Below are 20,929 nucleotides of genomic sequence, written 5' to 3'. Positions count from 1 at the left end.
GTAGTGTTTAGAAAATGATTGCTCTGCAGTCATATACTGTTTGTTAGAAATGGGTTATTAGCATGGGTTAAAGTGGGATTTGGCAGGTAGCTGTGAACCCTGTTCTCTGGTGTAACAATCCAGCAAGGGAAAAAAAATCACTTAGAAATAAGACACATAAATTGCATCATGAGCTCCAGGACGTTTATTTTCTTTGCATACAGGTTGTGACCAGCTGACCCGTGCTGCTGTTGCTCCTTTAGGTTTTATTGCACTTTGTAAATTAGATAGTTTAACAAGATTTAAATTAATGTCTGCTACTCTTGATATAATCTAACATTTACCAAGAACAGCAGAGCCCTGTACCAGTCCTTTATTGCAGTCTTCATCAGAATACTGCAAAATAACCAGTTTAGCCTGCACGAAAGTGTATTTTGATGCAACAAAACTGTTGTACATTTTGTTTTTGTTTTTCACTATATGAAAAAAATACATAAATTCAGCAACAGATCATCAATAAATCCTGTAGCTATTGTAAAAAATCTCTAAATTTAGAACTTTACCTAACCTTTAGATTTTTAGTGTTTCAGATTTCACTGAGCAGTCCTTGCCTCTGAAAATAATCTCACAGCTTCTTCTACGGTCCTCTTTTTTAACACATTTCTCTGTCTCTGAAAATGAATTATCACACATTAACATTTTTCCTTCCCTACTGGTCTTCTGTAGTCTTAGCCAGGCAACTTTATTGATATCTGAAGCATGAATACGTCACAGTGATTACAAGAAAAAAGGATGTGTTGAAGATATAAGTTGACTGTGGGATGACATTATTTTCTTAGTACTGAACATGCATCTTCATTTCGTCAGCTGTGAGCAATTCCAAGTTGCAACACAGAGGTAAATAACTTTCTTGATAGGCAGTATCCTAAAGAAAACTATCAGATTAGACTACTAATTAACTGGATTTCCCATTCTGGATTGTTCCGTTCCACTTTAACAGCTGTTTAGAAGCAATAAAACTGCAACCTTAAATTCTCTCATACCTTACCTGGTGGAGCTGTCTGTGTGTGTCCAGCACAGTCAGATATTGATTTAACCTGACAGCTACTTTTTTTTTTTTTTTCGTTGAAAGAAATAGTCTGAAAAATGCATGCTGAGCAGACGTCAAGTGTCCCACCACACATTCCAACCAGGCAGCGTCCTTGGTTAATTCCATTAGTAAATGACCTCTTATTGTTTGCTACATATCAGAAAGGACAACATTAGATGTCCCATACAAATTACATACAACTTACCACAGTTCATCTGTGATCATGACTATTCTGACAAATATAGACTAGAACTATATATACTTTGTATACAAAAACCGCTCCCATAAAGTAAAACTGTGCTGTATACTGTGTTACAAAGTCTGAGAATCTTACTGAGAAACATAATGAATGAATCCGAAGATGTGGCCTTTGGTCTCTTTCTCCAGACCTTTTCCTCCAGAGGAACTTCTAAAGGCCTTTTACTCACCAAGTCCATTGCAAAAAAGTGGCGCTAAATTCTGGATTTTTTGGATATGAACTTGCATTTTTGTGGAAAATTCATCTGCCACAACCACACTGTGAAGAAAAGTTGAAATTTAGTGATGACAAGCTGGACCTGGTGTTTCTGCACAGAAAAAAGAAGAAATGGAGATTCTGGGTTCATCCAATTCTCAAGACAAGCAAGCAGCACGGAGAATTTCATGGTTTGATCCAGGATTTCAAGCTCTATCATGGCCGCTTTCGTACATATTTCAGGATCTCAGCTGGGCAGTCTGAGCTTTTGTTGTTAGAGTTGGGACCACATTTGAGGCAGAAAAACAATGTCAGAGAGTCAATTGAGCCAGAGCAGCATCTATCTGTGTCTCAGGTAAAATAGTATTATTTTACTATTTGTATATCCAGTACCTGTGCGCATTTTGAGCTGCAAGCACACTTGTTCCCAAATACAGTGGTCTGATTGGTCAGATCTGTTTATTCGCATCTGAAAATTCAAGCTTGGTTAAAAGAAAAACAAATGCAGCAAATTCTTCTATGGAAATTACGTGGTTGGTGTGAACATCTGTATTAAGAAAAATAATTTTAACTCACAAAATATTCAAACAGATTTTACATGTCATGTGTGTTAAGTCATCAGGATGGCCTGCATTTTGTCAACAGGAGCATAAATTAACTTTAATTTTTGTCATCTCTGCCCACAAATCCGTATCTGCTTCCAAGAACATGCTCTCAGATACCTGTTTATGTACTCATCTGAGGAACCGTGAAGATGCTAATTAAACAGATGACTGCTTCAATTATGACAAAAATAGGACAGAAGCATTAGTTACTGTGGCAGCTGAAAACATCCAGGACTGCACATTTCCACCCTTATAGTTCCCAAATTATCAGACCGTGTGCCCACCAACAGGTATCGGAACAAGATGTATTATGCGTTTCCTAGGGGCAATATGTAGATTTAGTTTTTAAACTTAGCCAAACTAATGATAGCAAATTGATAGCAATGATATAAATGAAACAAACGAAACCACAATTCATTCATGCTCCTTCAGGTACCTCCTGACAGTCTATCCTGTGGTGTTGAGAGGCTGATTGCTCTCCCTAGGGTGCTCTTAATCCAGACTCAATCCGTCTATCATTTAGCTACCAACTATCTGTTCTTCTGTCATTCAGAACTACACCATGCTTCCTTTAACTGTCAATCAATAAATGAATCCAGGCCCCTCAGGGTTATTTGCATGTTAACTTGGTGTTATGGATCCCCTGGGGCAAAGCAAATGCAAATGATGAATGATTGATGGAGGATGAGTGAATATTTGCAATTGGAATATTATGCATGGGGTAATGTGAGTGCAAATATTTCTAAGAATATTTGACAGGGACCTTGTTCACTGCTGTGAAGTAGTTTAAGTTTACTGGAGGGTTTTGTGCATTACTTTTTGGAAGTGCAAACACTAACAGCAGTCTCGCTTTGTCTTATTGTCGGCAATGATGCAACTCTAAAGCGGTGAGGTAGACTTTTCAGACTACATTGTAGTCTCTCCCCCCCCCAGTTGTTACACTCATTATTCAAAAGTAAAGCACAGTGTTTGGTTACTTGGATAACCTCGATTCTCTGAAAACCAAGTGTGGTATCTCACTATGGGAGATGTAGCCTACTCCCAGATTGCATGCTCTGAAGCCTGTGCCTCCCTGGCCCAGGCAGATCAACACATCACACCTAATCTAAAGGGTCTGCATGTTTTTAAGAGCTCACACTAAATACTGAATGTGCTAGTAAGTGTGCAGTCACATCAAGGCAATAAAACCTAACATATGTGTGTAGGGATGCCCAACTAGTAGCTGCACAGGTGTCCCCCCCACAGACACACCCCTGGAAAGGGTCCCTGAGGTAGCCATTCCTCTGGTACAATGTGCATGCAGGTGTACAGGAGGCTGCAGCCCCTGGCACTCATATGCCATCACAGTAGCCTCTACCACCCAGTGTGATAACCACTGGCGTGACATAGGCTTTCCTCTATGAGAGGTAGCCCAGGACACAAAGAGCTGGTTGCTTTTCCTAAACCCCTTAGTTCTGTCTAGATAAATGCATAATGATCACACAGGACAAAGTGAGTTAAGCCACCTCTGGCTCTCAGCAGCAAATGGTGGAGGAAAAGCTGATAGGTCCTGGGCCAGCTATAGGTAGACTCCCTAACTTTAGGCATGAAGGCAAGGATGCAGAGCCAACTTATATAATTATTATAAGGTGGGGGAAACTGCAGACAGGAACAGGACATAGATAACTCATTCATAGCATGCAAATCACTCATCATTTTTGCTGATGCCAAAGCCAGCAATAGGACAGGTGGGACCTTTGGCCATGGGTGCATCCTTAATCCTTAATGACATACCTTTGTTTCTTAACGAAAAGAACAAGAGGACATTTTGCATTTTTGCGTAATGCAAACAGATCTGTCCGAACCTCTCCCACAGCTGGTGCACTATTTCTGAATTGTGTCTAAACTCCTGGTAGAGTTGATTCCCTCTGGAGAGCAGATCTGCCATGGTGTTCAACACACTGGGAATGTGCGTCGTGCGTAATGACGGGAGGTGTTTGCTGCTCCACGTAATCAGGCTGTGAGTCAGTCTGTGCAAAGTCACAGAGCGAGTGCCTCATGATGGTTTATATACAGCACTGCTGTTATGTTTGTTTTAACTAAGACATGACAACTTTTCAGAAGTGGCAAAAAACACTTCAACACTGGAAAAACTGCTGCCAGCTCCAGGTAGTTTTTAGCGAGGTGCCATTTATGGTGGACCCCTCGAAAACATACCCCCATCCTGTTAATGAAGCATCCATTGTCAGTTTTCCTCATAGTAACGGTACTCAAAGGGGCACCAGCAGTAAACAGTTTGGGGTCCCTCCAGTGACCGAGAGCCAGTAGACATTCAAGGAGAAATTTTGGCCATACGACTGAGATGACGTCTCACATTCAGCTGCAGCGAGGACAGCCCCTGGGGAGATGACAGAAATCACTGAAACCATCAGCCCCATTAAACGCAAGCAAGCTGTTAATGAGACCAGCTTTCTGTTGCAAAACAGAGCGTTTGATATTTGTAGGCTATGCCCTGGAACGCAAACCTAAAGCATTTCCTGTGCTGGATAAATGCGAATGTGGAAATGAGTGTCCTGTAGATCTATCGATGTGAATAGATTGAAACAACACGTTTTGTGTCAACATTCTGAATTTGTATTTTCTGAGGTGAGAATTGAGGGAGTGTTAATTTCAGAATGGGACCAAATGATCCCCCCCTTTTCGGAATTTGGAAATATCTGGAATAAAAGCCTAGATTGATTTCCTTTTCTGGTCCAATTTGTACCACTCCTCAGCTTAAGCGAGAGGAGAATTTGCTCTCTAAAGCCTTTTTCAAGATTCAAGATTTAAGATTCAAAGTGTTTATTGTCATGTGTCACAAGAGAAAAAGGCATTTCTCTGTGCAATGAAATTCTTTCTTTGCTGTCCACCCACAGATGCTGATTAATATATACAATAGAAATAGAACATATTAATAGAAATAGTACAAATAAATAAATGAAGACAGAAAAAAGGCTTGTCCTGTAGCCATTGAACCCACCATGCCATTGTAAATGGTTGGTTTTATTGCGAGCTGTAGCCTGTAGCCCCTGGCAACAGTTGTTAACACTCATGAATAGACTGCGCATGCTTGCCATTCCTCCACCCTGGCAGCTAATTGGCCCTGGGGACGGAAGTTCAGAAATCAAGGTCCAGTCACACTGCGCTCTTGGCTTTATGTCTGGCTTCATAAAAAAATAAAACAAGTCCATACATACCCGCAATGCTACCAAAGGCACAGGATGTATCTGGATGCCGCCAAGCTAGTTTTGTAACACGCAGATAGCAGTAACGCGACAACTGCTATTATTTCCTCAATGAAAATGCATAGCTACAGCATAATAGATGTTCCTGAAAACTAGAAAAACCCACGTTCTTGAACAACCTTAACGACTGCGTCAATGAACAGATTAAATTAATTATCCTGGTTCAGGATCGCTGAGGAGCTCTTATGATCTTTACAGGGAAGAAAGTGAGAATGCCTAGTGTGGGGGCCAGGGGCTCTTATAAAGGGGGTTGGGGGGCCCCTTGTCCTTGAAGTGATTGGTCTGTCTTGGACAGGCGTGGTGGTAGTGGCGCTTCCGTGATTGGTCACGCCAGAGGACGCTTCCCATAGTGAAATACCGAAGGAGGTTTGAAAGAGAACATTTAAATGAGGTATTGATTGTACACTTTTCTAAAGACAGATGAGGAAGCTTATTTTTACTCAGCTTTGCCCTTTATCTGGAAGCCACAATGTAATCCCGCTCCCACCTCCTTCACAAATCTCAAAGGAGCAGTCTCTGCTTAGTTTTAAACTCTTTGGAAAGAACATTCCGCAGCCAGCGATCAATAGCCTCCCCGGCAGGGCGTGGAGGTGGTGACATCAATTACCACTTGGATCAAGTTGATAAAGTAGTGTCCTTTTGGAAATGGCATTTAGCCTCCTTGTCTTTGTGTACAGGAAATAAGGCTGTCTACATTAAAATAAGGGATCTTTGGACTGAACCGTCCTGATGTGCAGCCTGAGCAGATACCTGTGATACCTCTGAACCAGTCAGATATAGTTTATTTTTTTCTTTCTTCTGATGTGTCATGATGATATAAAGGATTTTAATAGAAATGCTGAGGTGATGTATGGTTAATTAATCCTTAATTTACTCCTGTAAGCAAACAAATCACAGCAGTATAAATCAAAAATTGGTCTACTTTAGACATGGGCATTCATGCAGTGACTGTTGAAATATGGATAATGCCATCAGAGTGCCTTGAAAGTTTTACATATTTAAGTAATCCTCAAATTTTAATGAATCAGAGTTTAATAATATTTCAATCAAAATATAATCGTGGTGTTGTTGTTATTTTGCCATCACCATATATCACACCTGTTTAAGCCATGCCCATATAGGGCTTATCACCAACATTACCTTTTCTCTGTGTCAACAAATAACTAAAAGCTGTTTTTTATTCAAGAATATTTGGTTGCTTAGAGGCTTAATTAAAGCACAAAGCTATAGCTTCAGGGACTTTAATTACAACAGAAATATGGAGTAAATTAATAGAAGTTTGATGTAAAACATTGCAGGGATTTAGTTTGATAGAAGAGCAATAGACGCGAATAGAAGTGTTGAAATAACCAAATATTTGGCTTGCAGATTTAGCAGGAATAAACATTTATTGTTTAATTTTAGCTTTTGCTACATATTACATTTCCTCTGAATTGCCATCCTGAAACACTGCAACTCCAGTTTATTTTGCATTGTACGCTGGTTCATTTTCACACGTTTTTTTTCTTTTCTTTTTTTTTTTCCTCTGCTTTTGATGGATATTTCTATATTCTGAAAAGGCTACATCTGGCAGGTGTTAGAGCCTTAAGTGTTCCCAGCCTTCACTTCTTGTGGGTAGAGAGCCTGCGGGTCATAGGGGATTGCACAAAGGGAGCTGACAGCAAATACGACCCCTTTTAAAAAGTAGAAATGGGATTGATTCCTGCACTCTTGTTGCTTAGCAACTGCAAAGCCTCGTTGAGAGAGAATATTGACCTCTTGTTGATAAAGTCCAATTACATTTTTTTCCCCCTCCACTCTGTATATCCAGAGATTTTACAATGTCATATTCTCTTCCCCCCTTGTGTGTACACTGTATTTCCCATTCAATATCATGGAGCAATATTATGCTATGATTGTTGCCTTTTCGTGCCGCTTTGTGACTAAGAAGGTCTTTGAATGAGATAACACGTCTTACATAGCATGAATTTGGTTAACAAGGGCACTCAATGTGACTAACTGGTGTTTGTTGCTAATTCAGTCAATTAACATGTTTCTAGACCTCCTGCTTGCTAAATGGCCCCAGAGCTGCCACAGACAAATTTCTATCACCCCGATAAATGTAATTCAGCCACAGCCGAAACCATTTAGCATGTTCCAGCATGCCCTAAAATGAAAATTGATTTCTAAATTTCATTAACATTTTTCCCTCCTCTCATTCTGTGCACTCTCTGTAAGAGTATCCAGGCTTAGCCAGCTGCGTGCTCTAATTGCAAATTATCAAGTGCTAATCGATTTGTCCTTTCTGTGGATGTGGGTGAGAATGAGCTTTGCAGTAATCGGTTCTTTTATCGTAAGAGTTTGAGACTGTTTGTTTTGACTGTACCTGTGGTGAAAGATCATGCACCTGTTGGGTTTCAAGCTTACTGTAAACCCCTGTGAGGTCTTTAGTGAAGCGATGCCGTGCTGGAGATATTTGAGAGATATTTTGTGTCGCTGATGAGCTTTACTCTTCTCTCTTTACTCTTCCTCAGAACACGTCTGCTCCATCATCGCCTCCATGCTGAGAAATCTCAAGTCCCAGCAGAGAAGCAGGCTCCTCAGCAAGTTCACGGAGAACGACTGTGAGAAGGTTTGTATCATCGTCATCTTGCTGGTTTCTTCATTATTCTTCTTGCCTTGCCCCCCGTTTTGTTTTGCATCTCATGTTTTTGAGTGCTTCATCAGACTTTTGTTGTCTTCATTGCCAGTTGTGTTTTTCATTCAGAGCAGGTGTGCTGTGTTTCATGAATTTAAATGCCTTAAAAATATATTTTCTAAAATTGCTATGTACTCTGTGCAATAGAAATGCACTGATCAATATTAGGAGTAGATAAAGGTCCAGTCCTGACTCAAAGTGCTGGACTGGGTATCGGTGAGAGCAGGCTGTGAATACTACTACAGCATGACTGAGCTTAAGTAACCTTACAGCAAGGGTTATTTTACACTTTGTCATATGTTTGCAACAGGTTTTTACCCAAATACTAGAATGAAACTTACAGGCAACGAAGCTTTCCATGTTGGATTCTCTTTCTGTCATTTATCCACACTTGCTAATAACTGATCTTATATAATGTTTACCCCTGGATGAGAGCAGCATGCAGTGACCCTACTCTAAGCTGAAATGAGACTAGTGAAAAAATATCAGATGAAAAGCATAATCACATTTTTTTAATCTTTTATTTTCTTTATCCTGGTACTGTTTTCATTTATTAATTTACTAAATGTATATTCTTGGGGGTATTTTTTTAAATTTATTTTATTTGGTTCCGAATTTTGTGACATAATCTTTGGGTCCTGAAACTGGGAAAAGTTGATCAGTATGTCCCTTTTGGACACTGGTAGGTGCGTATTTCTCTGTGCTCGATGATGTAGTGCAGCGGTCCCCAACGTTTTTTGCGCCACGGACCGGTTTGATGTCAGGCAATATTTTCACGGACCGGCCATTAAGGTGTCGCGGATAAATACAACAAAATAAAATTATACGACCAAGACAAAAACTGTGGTATTTTGTAAATATAATAATGAACGCGAATTCACTGTGTAATTGTGTAACTGTATTAGCAGCAGCATCCTGAAATCCGCCAACAACATTGAGAGTAACATCCTCCTCTCTGCCCCTTAATGCTCTCTGGTCGTTATGGTAACACGTAAATATTTCATTCAAAATAAGACACACAACTACAACACGGGGAAATACCCAGGGAAACCGAGTTAACGATAAAATCCCTGAAAACCATAAATTTCACACCCGAGCCTCCACTCTCGTGGCCCGGTACTAAAACAACGGTCCATGACCCGGGGGTTGGGGCCTGCTGGTGTAGTGGTTTACATATTGTCTTTACACACAGAAGATGCTTGGTTCAGGACTGGGAGGAGATACAAACCCAGCCTCATGGGGCCACAAGTTAGTGTACTCCTCATGCCGGCCCCAAGCCCACTTAAATGGGAGGATTACATCAGGAGGGCATCTGTGCCTAATCAAACATGCAGATCCATCCGCTGTGGCGACCCTTGTGATTAAGGGAGCAGCCAAAAGAAGCTTTTAACTATTAGTCAGAAAATTCACACGGCAGTCACATCAGCTGATTTCCCCCAAGCCTTTTCCTAATATCTTTAATTTTTGTTCAAACTAGTCTTTAGTTTAAGTTAATGTGAGCTGCATCAACAAAACTTAAGCCCAGTCTTAACTTTGAGCGGTCTTTGCAATGCAAAATGTTTTACAGCAACTATAGAGGATCAAACGAAAAGAAAAGGCAAGTTCAGTGACATCTCATTTATAAAAGTATTAAAGTTGTGTGGTCAAAAAAAAAAAAAAAAAAAAAGACACTGCCTGCCTAACTGTTTAACTTCATGACAAGAATGTTGAACATGTATAAATAAATGTATAAATTCTAATCATAGATAGACTTCCTGCAAACCTAAGAAAGATGTTTCTTTCAAAAACCAAACAAAAAAATAAATCTGTTTTGAAACTGGTAGAAATACTACAGCTTAAAATGTTAGCATACATGGAAACGAATAAAGCAAAAGTGATTAAAGGTGAAAGCCTGAATATTCAGCGTATCCACAATTTGGCTTTGCCACAGCTCTTGTTTTCATAACATACTCACATTACAAGGCCATTCAGCTTCCACACACTTAGGGAACACCTTTACCTGAATCAGTCTGCAGTAGTTCTATTTTTTCCAGAAACCACTTCTAAGATGTTACAAGGGAGGTTAAATACACCAAGGTCATCGAGTCACTCTGTACCTGTGTATACCGTCTCCCATATGTTGCAGAATGTGAGAAAGTAGTTATGATGTCAAACCTGACAGCTCGACATGCTGCACACTCTCCCACCACCCACCTCAACTCCCACGATCCTACTCACATGTGCCCAAATGTGTCATATTCAGCCTGTGGCTCAAGGCCATTTTAATAGGATGCATGGCTTTTTTTGAAAATGCCTGTGATGCAAATCAAATGTCGATAGCTTTCTCACTACTGAGGCAACCTAGAGTCTCAATTCAATCAGCTTTTAAGGTTTGTATCCCGCGTCTGGCGATATGTTAAGGCAATAAGGGAAGCTTGTGTTTTCTTCTCTTTGTTTGCCACTTCATAGGTTCCTCCCTGCAAAAGATCTGTAGCCAAATGAATGAGGGGATGATCAGTGACATACTAACATATAAAAAGAAATATGAAATTGGAAATGTATTTTTCTATTGTTACTTCAGTTTAAGAAGGTGGAATTTGTTTGTCCCAGTTAGAATATTTCCATATATGCTCGCAGAGCTTCATGGTGCTCTTGCTCTGCTTTGTACTGTCCTCTTTATGTTGCTTTTTTCCACTTTGCATCTCTCACTTTTTTTCTACTTCGCTCTATTTCATTCTCTCTCCAGGTTGATCGACTGATGGAGTTGCATTTTAAGTACCTCGAGGCTGTTCAACAGGCTGACAAAAGGATTGAAGGAGAGAAACATGTAAGCATCTCTCCTTTTATTCCTTTTTCCCCATCCCTCCCTCTTACCCTCTCAGTCTGTCAATGAGGCTTTTTGATTTGATGATGAATTTACATTATGCATTCATGTTTCCAGTATTTCATTACTGATCACAAACAAAAGCCACCAATGAGTCTCTGAGACATTATTGGGAGTAAAATTGCTATACAGGCGTTTTTCCTTTTTGGGTTGGTTTGATCTTTTTGATTTGTTTGTTTTGTAGGACAAGACAAATTCCAAAAAAAGCTCTGTAAAATATAACTAAGAACAGAATGCAGTGATTTCCAAATCCCATTAACCTATGTCTTAGTCACAATGGATTAAAAAAAACATATTGGATGTTAAAACAGAAGAAATGTACCATTTCAGGCGAAACTAGAGTTATTTTTAATTTGATGGCATCAACATGGGTTAAGGCCATCCCCTCTTCTTCTAACAACAGTCTGTAAATGTCTGGGAACTGAGGAGAGCAGCTGCTCCCGTTCTTGTCTGATAGAGGATTCTATCGTAAAAGCTGCAGTATGCAGTTTTGCGTTGCCTTGCTGAAATATGCAAGGCCCTCCCTGAAAAAGACAAAGTCTGGATGGGAGCTTATGTTGCTGTAAAACTTGAATAGATCTTTCACCACTGATGGTACATTTCCAGCTGTGCAAGCTGCCTGTTCCATAAGAACTAATGTACCTCCATACCATCCGAGGTGCAGACCTTGGCATTGAGGACTGATGACATATTGGATGATCCTCCTCTTTAGGCTGGAGGACACCCTGTCCATGTTTTCTAAACAGAAATGTAAATTCATCTGACCACAGAACAGAGAAGATGGCAACATTTCTGGATCTTGTTCAAATATGGCTTCTTCTTTGCATGATTAAGCTTTGTCCTGCGTTTGTGGACGGCACAGTGAATAGTCTGTACTGAATGCACCCAGAGAAGTTGCCCAGAACTTACCATTCCTGCATTCCCTTTCCAGGCCTGGAAGAGTTTGTGTGTGTGTGTATTAAAGGCTATAGATAGAGAAACCTTTGGGACCATTTACTCAAGATTTATGGCCCTTTTTATAAGTGATGAACAGCCTAATTTAGTTTAATGTTTTATAAAAGTCCGTCCATCCATTCCTTCATTTTCTTAACCACTTGTCCAATTCAGGGTCATGCTGGTGCTGGAGTCTATCTCAGCTGTCATATGGCACGAGGCGGGGTACCCCCCTGGACAGGTGGCCTATTCAGAGTGTCAGAAAATGGGAAGAGGGAAATGTATTGTCAGTAACAGCTCATTTATCAGGTGGTTTATCTGTAGTGTTGTGTCGACACTCTTTTAAAGGACACGTACAGAAGCATTGTCAGGTTGAATACATTTAGAGAGAGAGGAAGAGAAGGAAGTTAAGAGACAGGTTTGTGAGTTACTTGAGCAGTCTGCAGCAGGTCATCGCAACAACACAAGATAAACTCTGAGTTGGAATTGTCCACGGACGGGCGAAAAAAATGTGGACTGCAGCGCAATATCAGACAGACATGGTTTTGTATTGTCCACCAGCTAAATCACACTGCAATATAGATGTTCAGATTTCAGCTGCATTTCGTGTTTGAAAGGAGTGGTCTTTGCGATCAAAAATACAGTCTTTTTGGGGGGGGTTTTTGAGGGGGGGTAGATAAGATGTGCGGTTCCACACAGTGTCACATCCAAAGCCATGAGGGAAGAGACCTAAAATACAATCACAGTCCTGCTGATAACAATATGACAGTTTACAGAAGAATGGAAAGTTTGATAGCTGTGTGAAAGCGGCCTATTGAGCTGTCTGCGTGTGTATATGTCAGCGCATTGAGCTGTGGGCTAGACGGAACGATAGAGGGCTACAGATAGAAGATAAGTGACCAAGCAGGGGATAATGGCTTTAACGGAGAGAGAAAGAGCCTCAAAAAGATTGGAAGATAAGAAAAGACATAGTTATACTTTAAATATCTCAACAGATATATAGTCAAAATAAGAGGAGATGGTGTCATAAATGCAAGGAGAAAGAGTGAGGTTTGAGTGAAAGTGAGAATGACAAGGGGAACGGGGGTGTGGCTGGAGACAGATAAGTGTGAGATTCCTATCTAAAGATGACAGAAGATTAATTTCTCAGACAGACATCTTTGGTGGGATTGCCAAGAAAAGGCCAGACAGTTTGACATTTTCTCTCCATCTCTCTTTCTCCTTTTCTCTTCTCTCTCCCTGTCTCCCTCTATCATTCTCTCGCCTCTTCTTCCGGGATGGTGGAAGTATGACTGCGATAACATGGTGATAAGAAACATGTCTGCGTGTGCAGCTATCTTTGAAGCCACATGGTTTTGCTTCAGCCAGTTCAGACTTCATACTGTGAGCCAGGTTGTCGCACAGCAACAGTATTCTCTTCATTTTACACTGAAAAAGAGAATAATTAAAATATCTAGGCTCTGACTGGAATTTTTTTCTGCTCAACTAGTAGTCATGAGTTCAAGTAAATCACATTGATAAGATGCATTTCTTTATTTGAGTGCACATTTTTCAGGTTGAATCAGAGCACTGTTTTAGTTTCCGTGTTGGTGAGCATTATTCACCTTTTATTTTTGCTTGCAAAGGAGCACTTGTACCATTTATAGACTTATAGTTATATGAATATAAGTGTTTAATGGTGTAGAGCAGAGGTATCCAACTCCAGGCCTCGAGGGCTGGTGTCCTGCAGGTTTTAGATGTGTCCTTGATCCAACACAGCTGGTTAAAATGGCTAAATGACCTCCTCAACGTGTCTTGAAGTTCTCCAGATGCCTGGTAATGAACTAATCATTTGATGCAGGTGTGTTGACCCAGGGTGAGATTTAAACCTGCAGGACACTGGCCCTCGAGGCCTGGAGTGGGACACTCCTGGTGTAGAGCTGTATATTGGCATGCATATTGTAGCCTGAAGCCTCTAGCATGTAGCAGGGATATGAAGTACTTTACGGTGAGGTGGTGACCTCGCTGCTTTCTGTGGGTCCACAGACATTTAAAGACTGAAGTGCTTTTTGTCACATTTGCAGTGGTAACACTCGTTAAAAGGAAAAAACAGGGCATATATACTCAGGTAGGATGGGTGTTTAAATGATGTACGGTTGGTGCTAAGGGGCCAAAAGTGTGCAAAGAAATGATCCCCCACAGCATTACATCATACATTACATCCATTGATACTGTATAGATCTATGCTTTTCTTCTTCTAGCAGTCTAGCTGTTCTCCTCTGACATCAGCGAGGAAGTTTTGCCGTGTGTAATTTATGGTCTCACGTGTACCCATGAGGCCATGATTGTTCTCTCCAGCTCCTTTTGACATGTCATTTTAATTCACAAAGCATCGAAATTCCATTAGTGTTTTCTGATTTGATCTCTTCTTTTCCTTAATGTTGGACAATAAACGATACTGCGGTTGCAGTGGTTTCCTTCCCGCTGGTCCGACATCCAGTCCTGAAAACACCCGAGTGATATTTTAAGTCTGTGTGAATCCAAATGCCACGTTACTTTAAATAAGGCGATAAAGACGCCAACCCAGTTCTGTCCAGCGCCTCGTCGGAATCGGCTGCCGTCAGCAGCAGCAGCGTTTTATCTCTCTCCGCCGTGCTTTTTGGTTTTCCCTAGTTAAGCCTGTTTTTAAGGGGCGGTAAGCAAAATGTTTTTCCTCTGCAACATATTATCCACAGATTTCTCAGGAGGATAGCAGAGGAAAAGCTGCTGCTGCCTTTTCTCTGCATCTCCAGCCCAGTCCCTTTCTAATAAGCTGCTTATTTTCTTTCCACCTTGGTATCTCTTTCTCTTTTCTTTCTATCCCACTGATTCTCTCCTCCTTTTTCTTAAAGCTGTTTTTCATTCTATCATATTTCCAATTTTCCTTTTTCTCTATTAAATTGCCTTTTTACGTGCCTCTAATATTATTATTCTACTTCATTTCCATACCCCCCTTTTTCTTCTACCTCTCCTTCTTCCTTTACTTGCTTGTGAGCAGCTTATTTATAGAATTTATTTTTTGTTGTGCATCTTTTCTCCTTCATCCTCAGTTTCTGTTGCTATATCACAGCACCTCCCTCTCTTTCCTTCCTTCTTTCCATCCTTCTTATTTCCCTCAGTTCTCCTTTCCTTCTCTCCCTAATGCCACTGCTTTCAGTTTTCCTGCTTTCCAAACCTTCCCTTTGCTCTCAGCTTGTTGGTAACAGCTCTTTGAGATTGATGAAGCTCAGCAAAACATGGCTGAGGCCGACCTCAATACTGTAAAATGCCTGAGTGCACTTTCCTAGCTCCTAAGAACTCAGTTGCTGGCGGTGTTGTGTGTGTGCATGTGTGTGAGAGAGAGTGTGGGTTTCCTTTACTGGTCTGTGGCAAGTACAGCAGAAATGAGCTAGTTTAGCTTTGCTGACAGTAGACATTTTCAAAGAAAGTCTGTGTTAAGTTGGAATTGGTTTTGCACCTGGATGTGATATATTTAGTTTTCTTAAACGTTCTCCAAGAATAAATGTTTTCCCTCACTCGCTTTCCCTCTATCCGTTTCCTGATTCATACACGATTCTTCAGTGAAATTTTGTTTGTGTCACAGCTTGTTTATCTTCCTGTCATCATTTCTCTTTCTCCTCTCAGCTTTTTTTTTATCCTCATCTGTTATTCTTTCCCTTTAAAAGTCACCCTCCATTCATAAATTTGACTGTTGAGTCCTCAGAGATCTAGGACTAAAAATTACCTTTAACCAGAGTGTGCCCAGCTCCTCTGAATTATTTCATGTTAACAGGTATTAACTTTTCAGTCTTAATTCAAAAAGACATGTCTCTCATTTCTTCATCTACTGTGTTCATATAAAAATAATTTCTAAAGGCTAATACATTTTAAAGGGAAAAAATGCCATTGTATTTACAGGTAATGTTGCACTTCACAGGTGGAAGTATTGTGGTATTATTTTACCAAGGTGTAAACTTAGAGTCAAGTGTCAAATACACAGAGATCAATTTTTGCATCTCCCTGTTAAAATCTCTTTCTTTTACCCAGTGATCCAATTTATTTTAACCAACACATTTATGTGGTATAGAAGTGTCACAATCACTGATTTTCACTACATGATTATTGTAGACAATAGCAAAGATATGACCACGATAACTTTAAAAAAAATAAAATAATTCCCCAAATGTAAATATTTAAAATATGATGTGGTTAAACTGGTAGAAAGAAATGTGGAGCATTCAGTCTCTACACATAATGTCATGAGGTGAAAATACAACAAAAAACTGCAGTGACTCACTCAGGCCATCCAAAAACACCTCTGAGTCAAGGACATGGTGATGGAGTGAACAGATCAGCGATAGAAAGAAAACAGGGATGAAGAAGTAGCAGAAAGAGCAGACAGTAAACTAGTAATTAAATAATAATTCGCTAAAGCAAATCTGCACCTATGTGAGTGACTCAGTCAAAATTAGCAAGTTTGTTGTGGGAAGTTTCAGTCAGTATGTGAGAGATGAATGCCGATAGCTATAGTCACCTTAGTTCAATCAGCCATGAGGCGAGTGGGTAAGTTCAGGCTGCAGCAGTGCAGAGCCGTGTTAAATTGGCGAGTGAGTCGAACCATAACTCTTCTGTTCATGTGCGCTTTTTAAAAAAACACATTATGACGTGATGCCCATGTTTAATTGTTTTAATATATAGTGGGTACTACCAATACTGGTGTATCATGATGCACTTAATTAGGTCTAGCACTGAATATGGCCTAATGCAGCAATAAAAGCTTCTTTTATTAAAGATATACACTCAGTGGCCACTTCACTATTTACTCCTTGCTTGCACACAGTTAATTTTTTTTTCTGCCTTCAGAAGTACCTTATTTGTTCACTGCGATGAAACATGAAATATTTCTCTAAGATTTTAGTCTTTATTGATATCATAGCATCATGCAGTAGTAGCAGATTTTCAGCTGCACAGCCATAATCCAAATCTCCCATTCCACCACATCCCAAAGGTGCTCTGTTTGATTGAGATCTGGTGACTGGGGAGATTAGCTGAGTACACTGAATCATTGTCATGTTAAGGAAAACAGTTTAAGATGACTTGAGCTTTGTGATGTGCTATATTATCCTGCTGAAAGCAGACACCCAGAGATGGATACGCTGTGATCATAAAGGCATGGACACGGTCAGCAACTATACTTGGGCAGGCTGTGGCATGTAAACAATGCTCAGTTGGTACTAATGGGCCCCAAGAAAGTATCTGCCATACCATTAGCCTGATTCTTACAAAGACAGAAACATTTTTGGTTTTTTTGTTGTAGTTTTTTTAATGCTGCTTATGAAAAATTCTGACCTAACCACCAGAATGTTCCAAAAGACACTCTCATCAGGTCAGCCAGTGTTTTCCAATCATCTATTGTACAACTTGACACCCAGTGTGGTATTCTGCTTCCTTATCCTAAATGTCTTCAAGGTTCGACAAGGTTGTGCATTCATAGTTGCTCTTCTGCGTACGTTGGCTGTAACAAGTGTCTGAGTTACTCCTGCCTTCCTGGATTAGTCTAGCTATTCTACTCTGACCTCTAGTATCAAGAAGGCATTTTGGCCACTCATTGGGCATTTTCTCTTTTTCAGACCATTCCCCTTAAACCATAGATATGGTGATCATCTACTGGGAACACTCCCAGTAGATCAGCAGTTTCTGGAAAACTCAAACGAGCCTGTGTGGTGCAAACAACCATGTCAAATTCAGAGTCACTTAAATCATCTTTCTTCCTCATGTTGATGGTTGGTTTGATCTTCAGCAGGTCATCTTGACCATATCTACATGCCTGAATCAATGAGTTTGCTGCCATGTGATTAACGGCGAGAATGTATCACCTAAGCTGAAAATACTACCAAAGTGTAATATTCTAATCATGCCTAAATAATACCTATTGCAGTAAACAACCTAATATTGGAAATAGTTGTTTTACCAAGTGTAAATACTCTTGATATATTGTAACCATCAGTTGTTTGTATCTGTTTTCGAGACAAAAACAAGTGTAGGTAAAAGTCCAGTTGGACCAGTCTCATACACTGCGAGGCAGTCCCTGAAGGACCCATAAATAGGTTAAGGAAATGCCTGTGTAGCATTACATTTTTAATAGGAGGTTGGGCTGTTAACTAGATATTCGATTTGCCACATTAACCAGTTTGTCTTCATATTTGGTGTAGTATTACACCAGGTGGGGGGGGGGAGCCATTACGTAGCTTTAAAGTGGAAAACACAGATAATCTCATTACAGTGCACTTTTCAGCTGAGAAACCTCGGGTCCTGACATTCAAGTGGATGTGACATATAGCACCCAACTAAACATTGCTCCAGACTAAGTTACTCCCCCCTGCTACACTGTGAAAACTCCTCAGTATTGGATTGAAGAACATGACAGAGAGCCTGAGGTGTTGACCTGGCCTGCAAACTCCCCAGATCCCAGTCCAATCAAGCATCCATAGATGCCCTGAACCAAGGCTGATCCACAGAGACCCTCCATGCAACTGTCAGGACCAAAAGGACCTGCTGCCAACATTCCAGTGCCAGATTTCTACAGCATACCTCAGGAGGTCTGTGTTCATGCCCTGATGGGTCCAAGCTGTTTTGGAGCCCTGATGTATCAGGTGCTATAGCCTTCACAAGCACTCTGTTGGACACTTATTGGACAGTTTGGGCTAATGTGTTAGATTTCTTTCTCTATTTTCAGCATCACAACACCAAATAAGGGAATATGTTTGGTTCTAGAAGAAAATGGTGGCCTTAGAAAAATACCTTTTGTTGGTTTTCCTTTTATTCTTTTGTTACTGTCTTTGTTACGATGTTTGCTTTACTTCCCCAACTCTGGCTAAAAGCAGTGTGCCGCTGCTTTCCTGAGTCTTTGACTGAGTCATCCAGTCAGGACTAACTCTGATATCACAACTTAAAAGATAAATTACAGGTGAAGTGTAGACCTGTTCATAAGAGAAACATTGAAGGAAGCTGTCAAAGATCGAGAACACAAAGCTGCTTGAGACTGAACACGGACAAACTGTGTTTCATCGTCCACCTTTTCAACATTTGATCAGAGCTCAGCACGCTCCGAATGTGTTGTTTTTGGTAGCAAATAGCCCCCACCCCACCCCATCCTCCTGGAACACTGCTGTTTTGCGTTTCCCCACTTTGTGAGCAAACGATAACTGATACGAGCCCAGAAGCAGACGGCTCTTCTTTGGCTCTCTCCATCACAACTAGAAATCAGCATGTCGTCGTGTGTTCTCACAAAGCAGTGTTTGGCTCAGATTTTTCCTTATGAACCTCTGCATCTCTGTTTCATAATGAGGCTATCTAACCCCTCCTTCTAGAGTTTGCTTAAGCTTCATCAAAAACCATTAGTTCCTACACACACAGCCACAGTGGGTTTTTGTAAATTGCTGACAAAGAAATCACTTTAATTCTGCATCGAAGCATGCCAGCAGAAAAGAGAGCACCGGAATAACAAGCAGACACACATCTACACGCGCACACAGACACACACACACTCACACACACTCACACTCATACACACACACTCATTAAGGAACACGCTAGATAAATCCTCTTGTTCAGAGATATGTACGCTTATGAACATGTCAAACAAAAACGCAAACAAACCTATGTGGTTTCCAAAAGTATGCAGAAAAGCACGCACACTGTTTCATAAATCATACACATGCCGTCACACAAACCCAAGCACAGTGCAGCTGAGTTACAGTAAAGGGACCGAGACTGAAAATCACTGCTTATTACTTTGTCTGTACTGTAGCCTAGCTGCCAGGCTCCCCTGAGGTTGCAGTAATTGACTTGTCCAGTCCCTCCTTTCAACACGTTTTTCTTCCTCCGCTTCTTCAGTCCGGTGTTTGCCAGAGGGACCAAGCTGACACACAAAAGATATTGGCCACATTGTCAAAACTTACGAGTGAACAAAACTCTGCCGCTGTAATGAATCCTGCCACAGTGCCTACGCCGGTTCAGCTTTTAATATCCCAAATGTCCACTTCCACTGCTCTCGATAATAAATTGTAAATGCACGTCATGCTTCAAAAAGAACTTCCACTCTCTGCACACGTTCGTAGGTCTTTCTTGATCTGTTGAGCTTTTCTTACTGTTACACTAAAGTGTTGCAGGTGACTTTTACGAAATTTTTATTACTTTTTCTTGTTGACGAGGCTCGTTGCTGCTAAAGAGTAACTAAATGGATTGTGGATCATGGGTTATGGCAAATGCCTTCAGAAGTAAACATTGCACATTAATTATGTTAGGTGAGTTACAGTTATAGAGTTTAAGGCTTCTGGTTAAAAACTGCTTCTAGACCTTAAAACCAAAAGGGGGGGGGGTCATATAGAAATAGAAAAGCTTTCAGTTTTAATTCAAATTGGAAGCTGGTTCCTCTGGTTTTCAAGGTAGATTTTTCAGACAGCTCATTATCAGGCATCAACTTCTGGAGCTGAGAAATGCGCCAAAAATTGCAATTCTCTATTGGCCACTTGAGGCTGGCTCTGAAAGCGTTGCAACCCCCTTAAATGTTCATGTTAAAGTGACATTTTAAAAAAAAAAATAAATTCCTTGTAAATGGTAAATGGACTGGTTCTTATATTGTGCTTTTCTACTCTTAATACTCAATGTGCTGTATACAACTTGCCTTATTCACCCATTCATACATGCACTAGATACTTTCTATCTACATTCATACACCTTCATACTCTGATGGATGCATCAGAGAGCGACTTGGGGTTAGTATCAAGGACATTTGTTGTGCAGACTGAAGAAACCTGAGTTTGAACCACCAACCTTCCGATTAGTAGACGACCTGCTCTACCTGAGCTACAGCTAACCAAAAGTGTACAGCTCCTGGTACTCCCAGGTGGTCTCTCATCCAAGTACTAACCAGGCGCAACTCATTTAATGGAATTATCTGACAAATAATATTGCTTTCAGTGTCATAGAGCCCATCCATGAAGGTTGTTCTTCAGTTTTGATGAGTGAAATTATTCTTAGTCATATGTGTTTTGATAGATTAACAT

At 40.5% G+C, this 20,929-nt stretch overlaps 1 protein-coding gene across 1 annotated transcript in view; it reads left to right on the top strand.

The window, feature by feature from the left end:
* The window catches only part of ctnnbl1 (catenin, beta like 1), a 62,245-nt gene that overhangs the window by 26,617 nt on the left and 14,699 nt on the right, over positions 1 to 20,929 (top strand). The window contains exons 12-13 of the mRNA XM_003449124.5: positions 7,905 to 8,002; positions 10,794 to 10,874. Coding sequence (XP_003449172.1) covers positions 7,905 to 8,002; positions 10,794 to 10,874 — 179 coding nt within the window. The remainder of the gene's footprint in view (positions 1 to 7,904; positions 8,003 to 10,793; positions 10,875 to 20,929) is intronic.

Source organism: Oreochromis niloticus, linkage group LG20, assembly GCF_001858045.2.
Source record: "Oreochromis niloticus isolate F11D_XX linkage group LG20, O_niloticus_UMD_NMBU, whole genome shotgun sequence".
Lineage (NCBI taxonomy): Eukaryota > Metazoa > Chordata > Actinopteri > Cichliformes > Cichlidae > Oreochromis > Oreochromis niloticus.
Note: the sequence above shows the minus strand (reverse complement) of the source record. Positions and strands in the feature narration are given on the sequence as shown.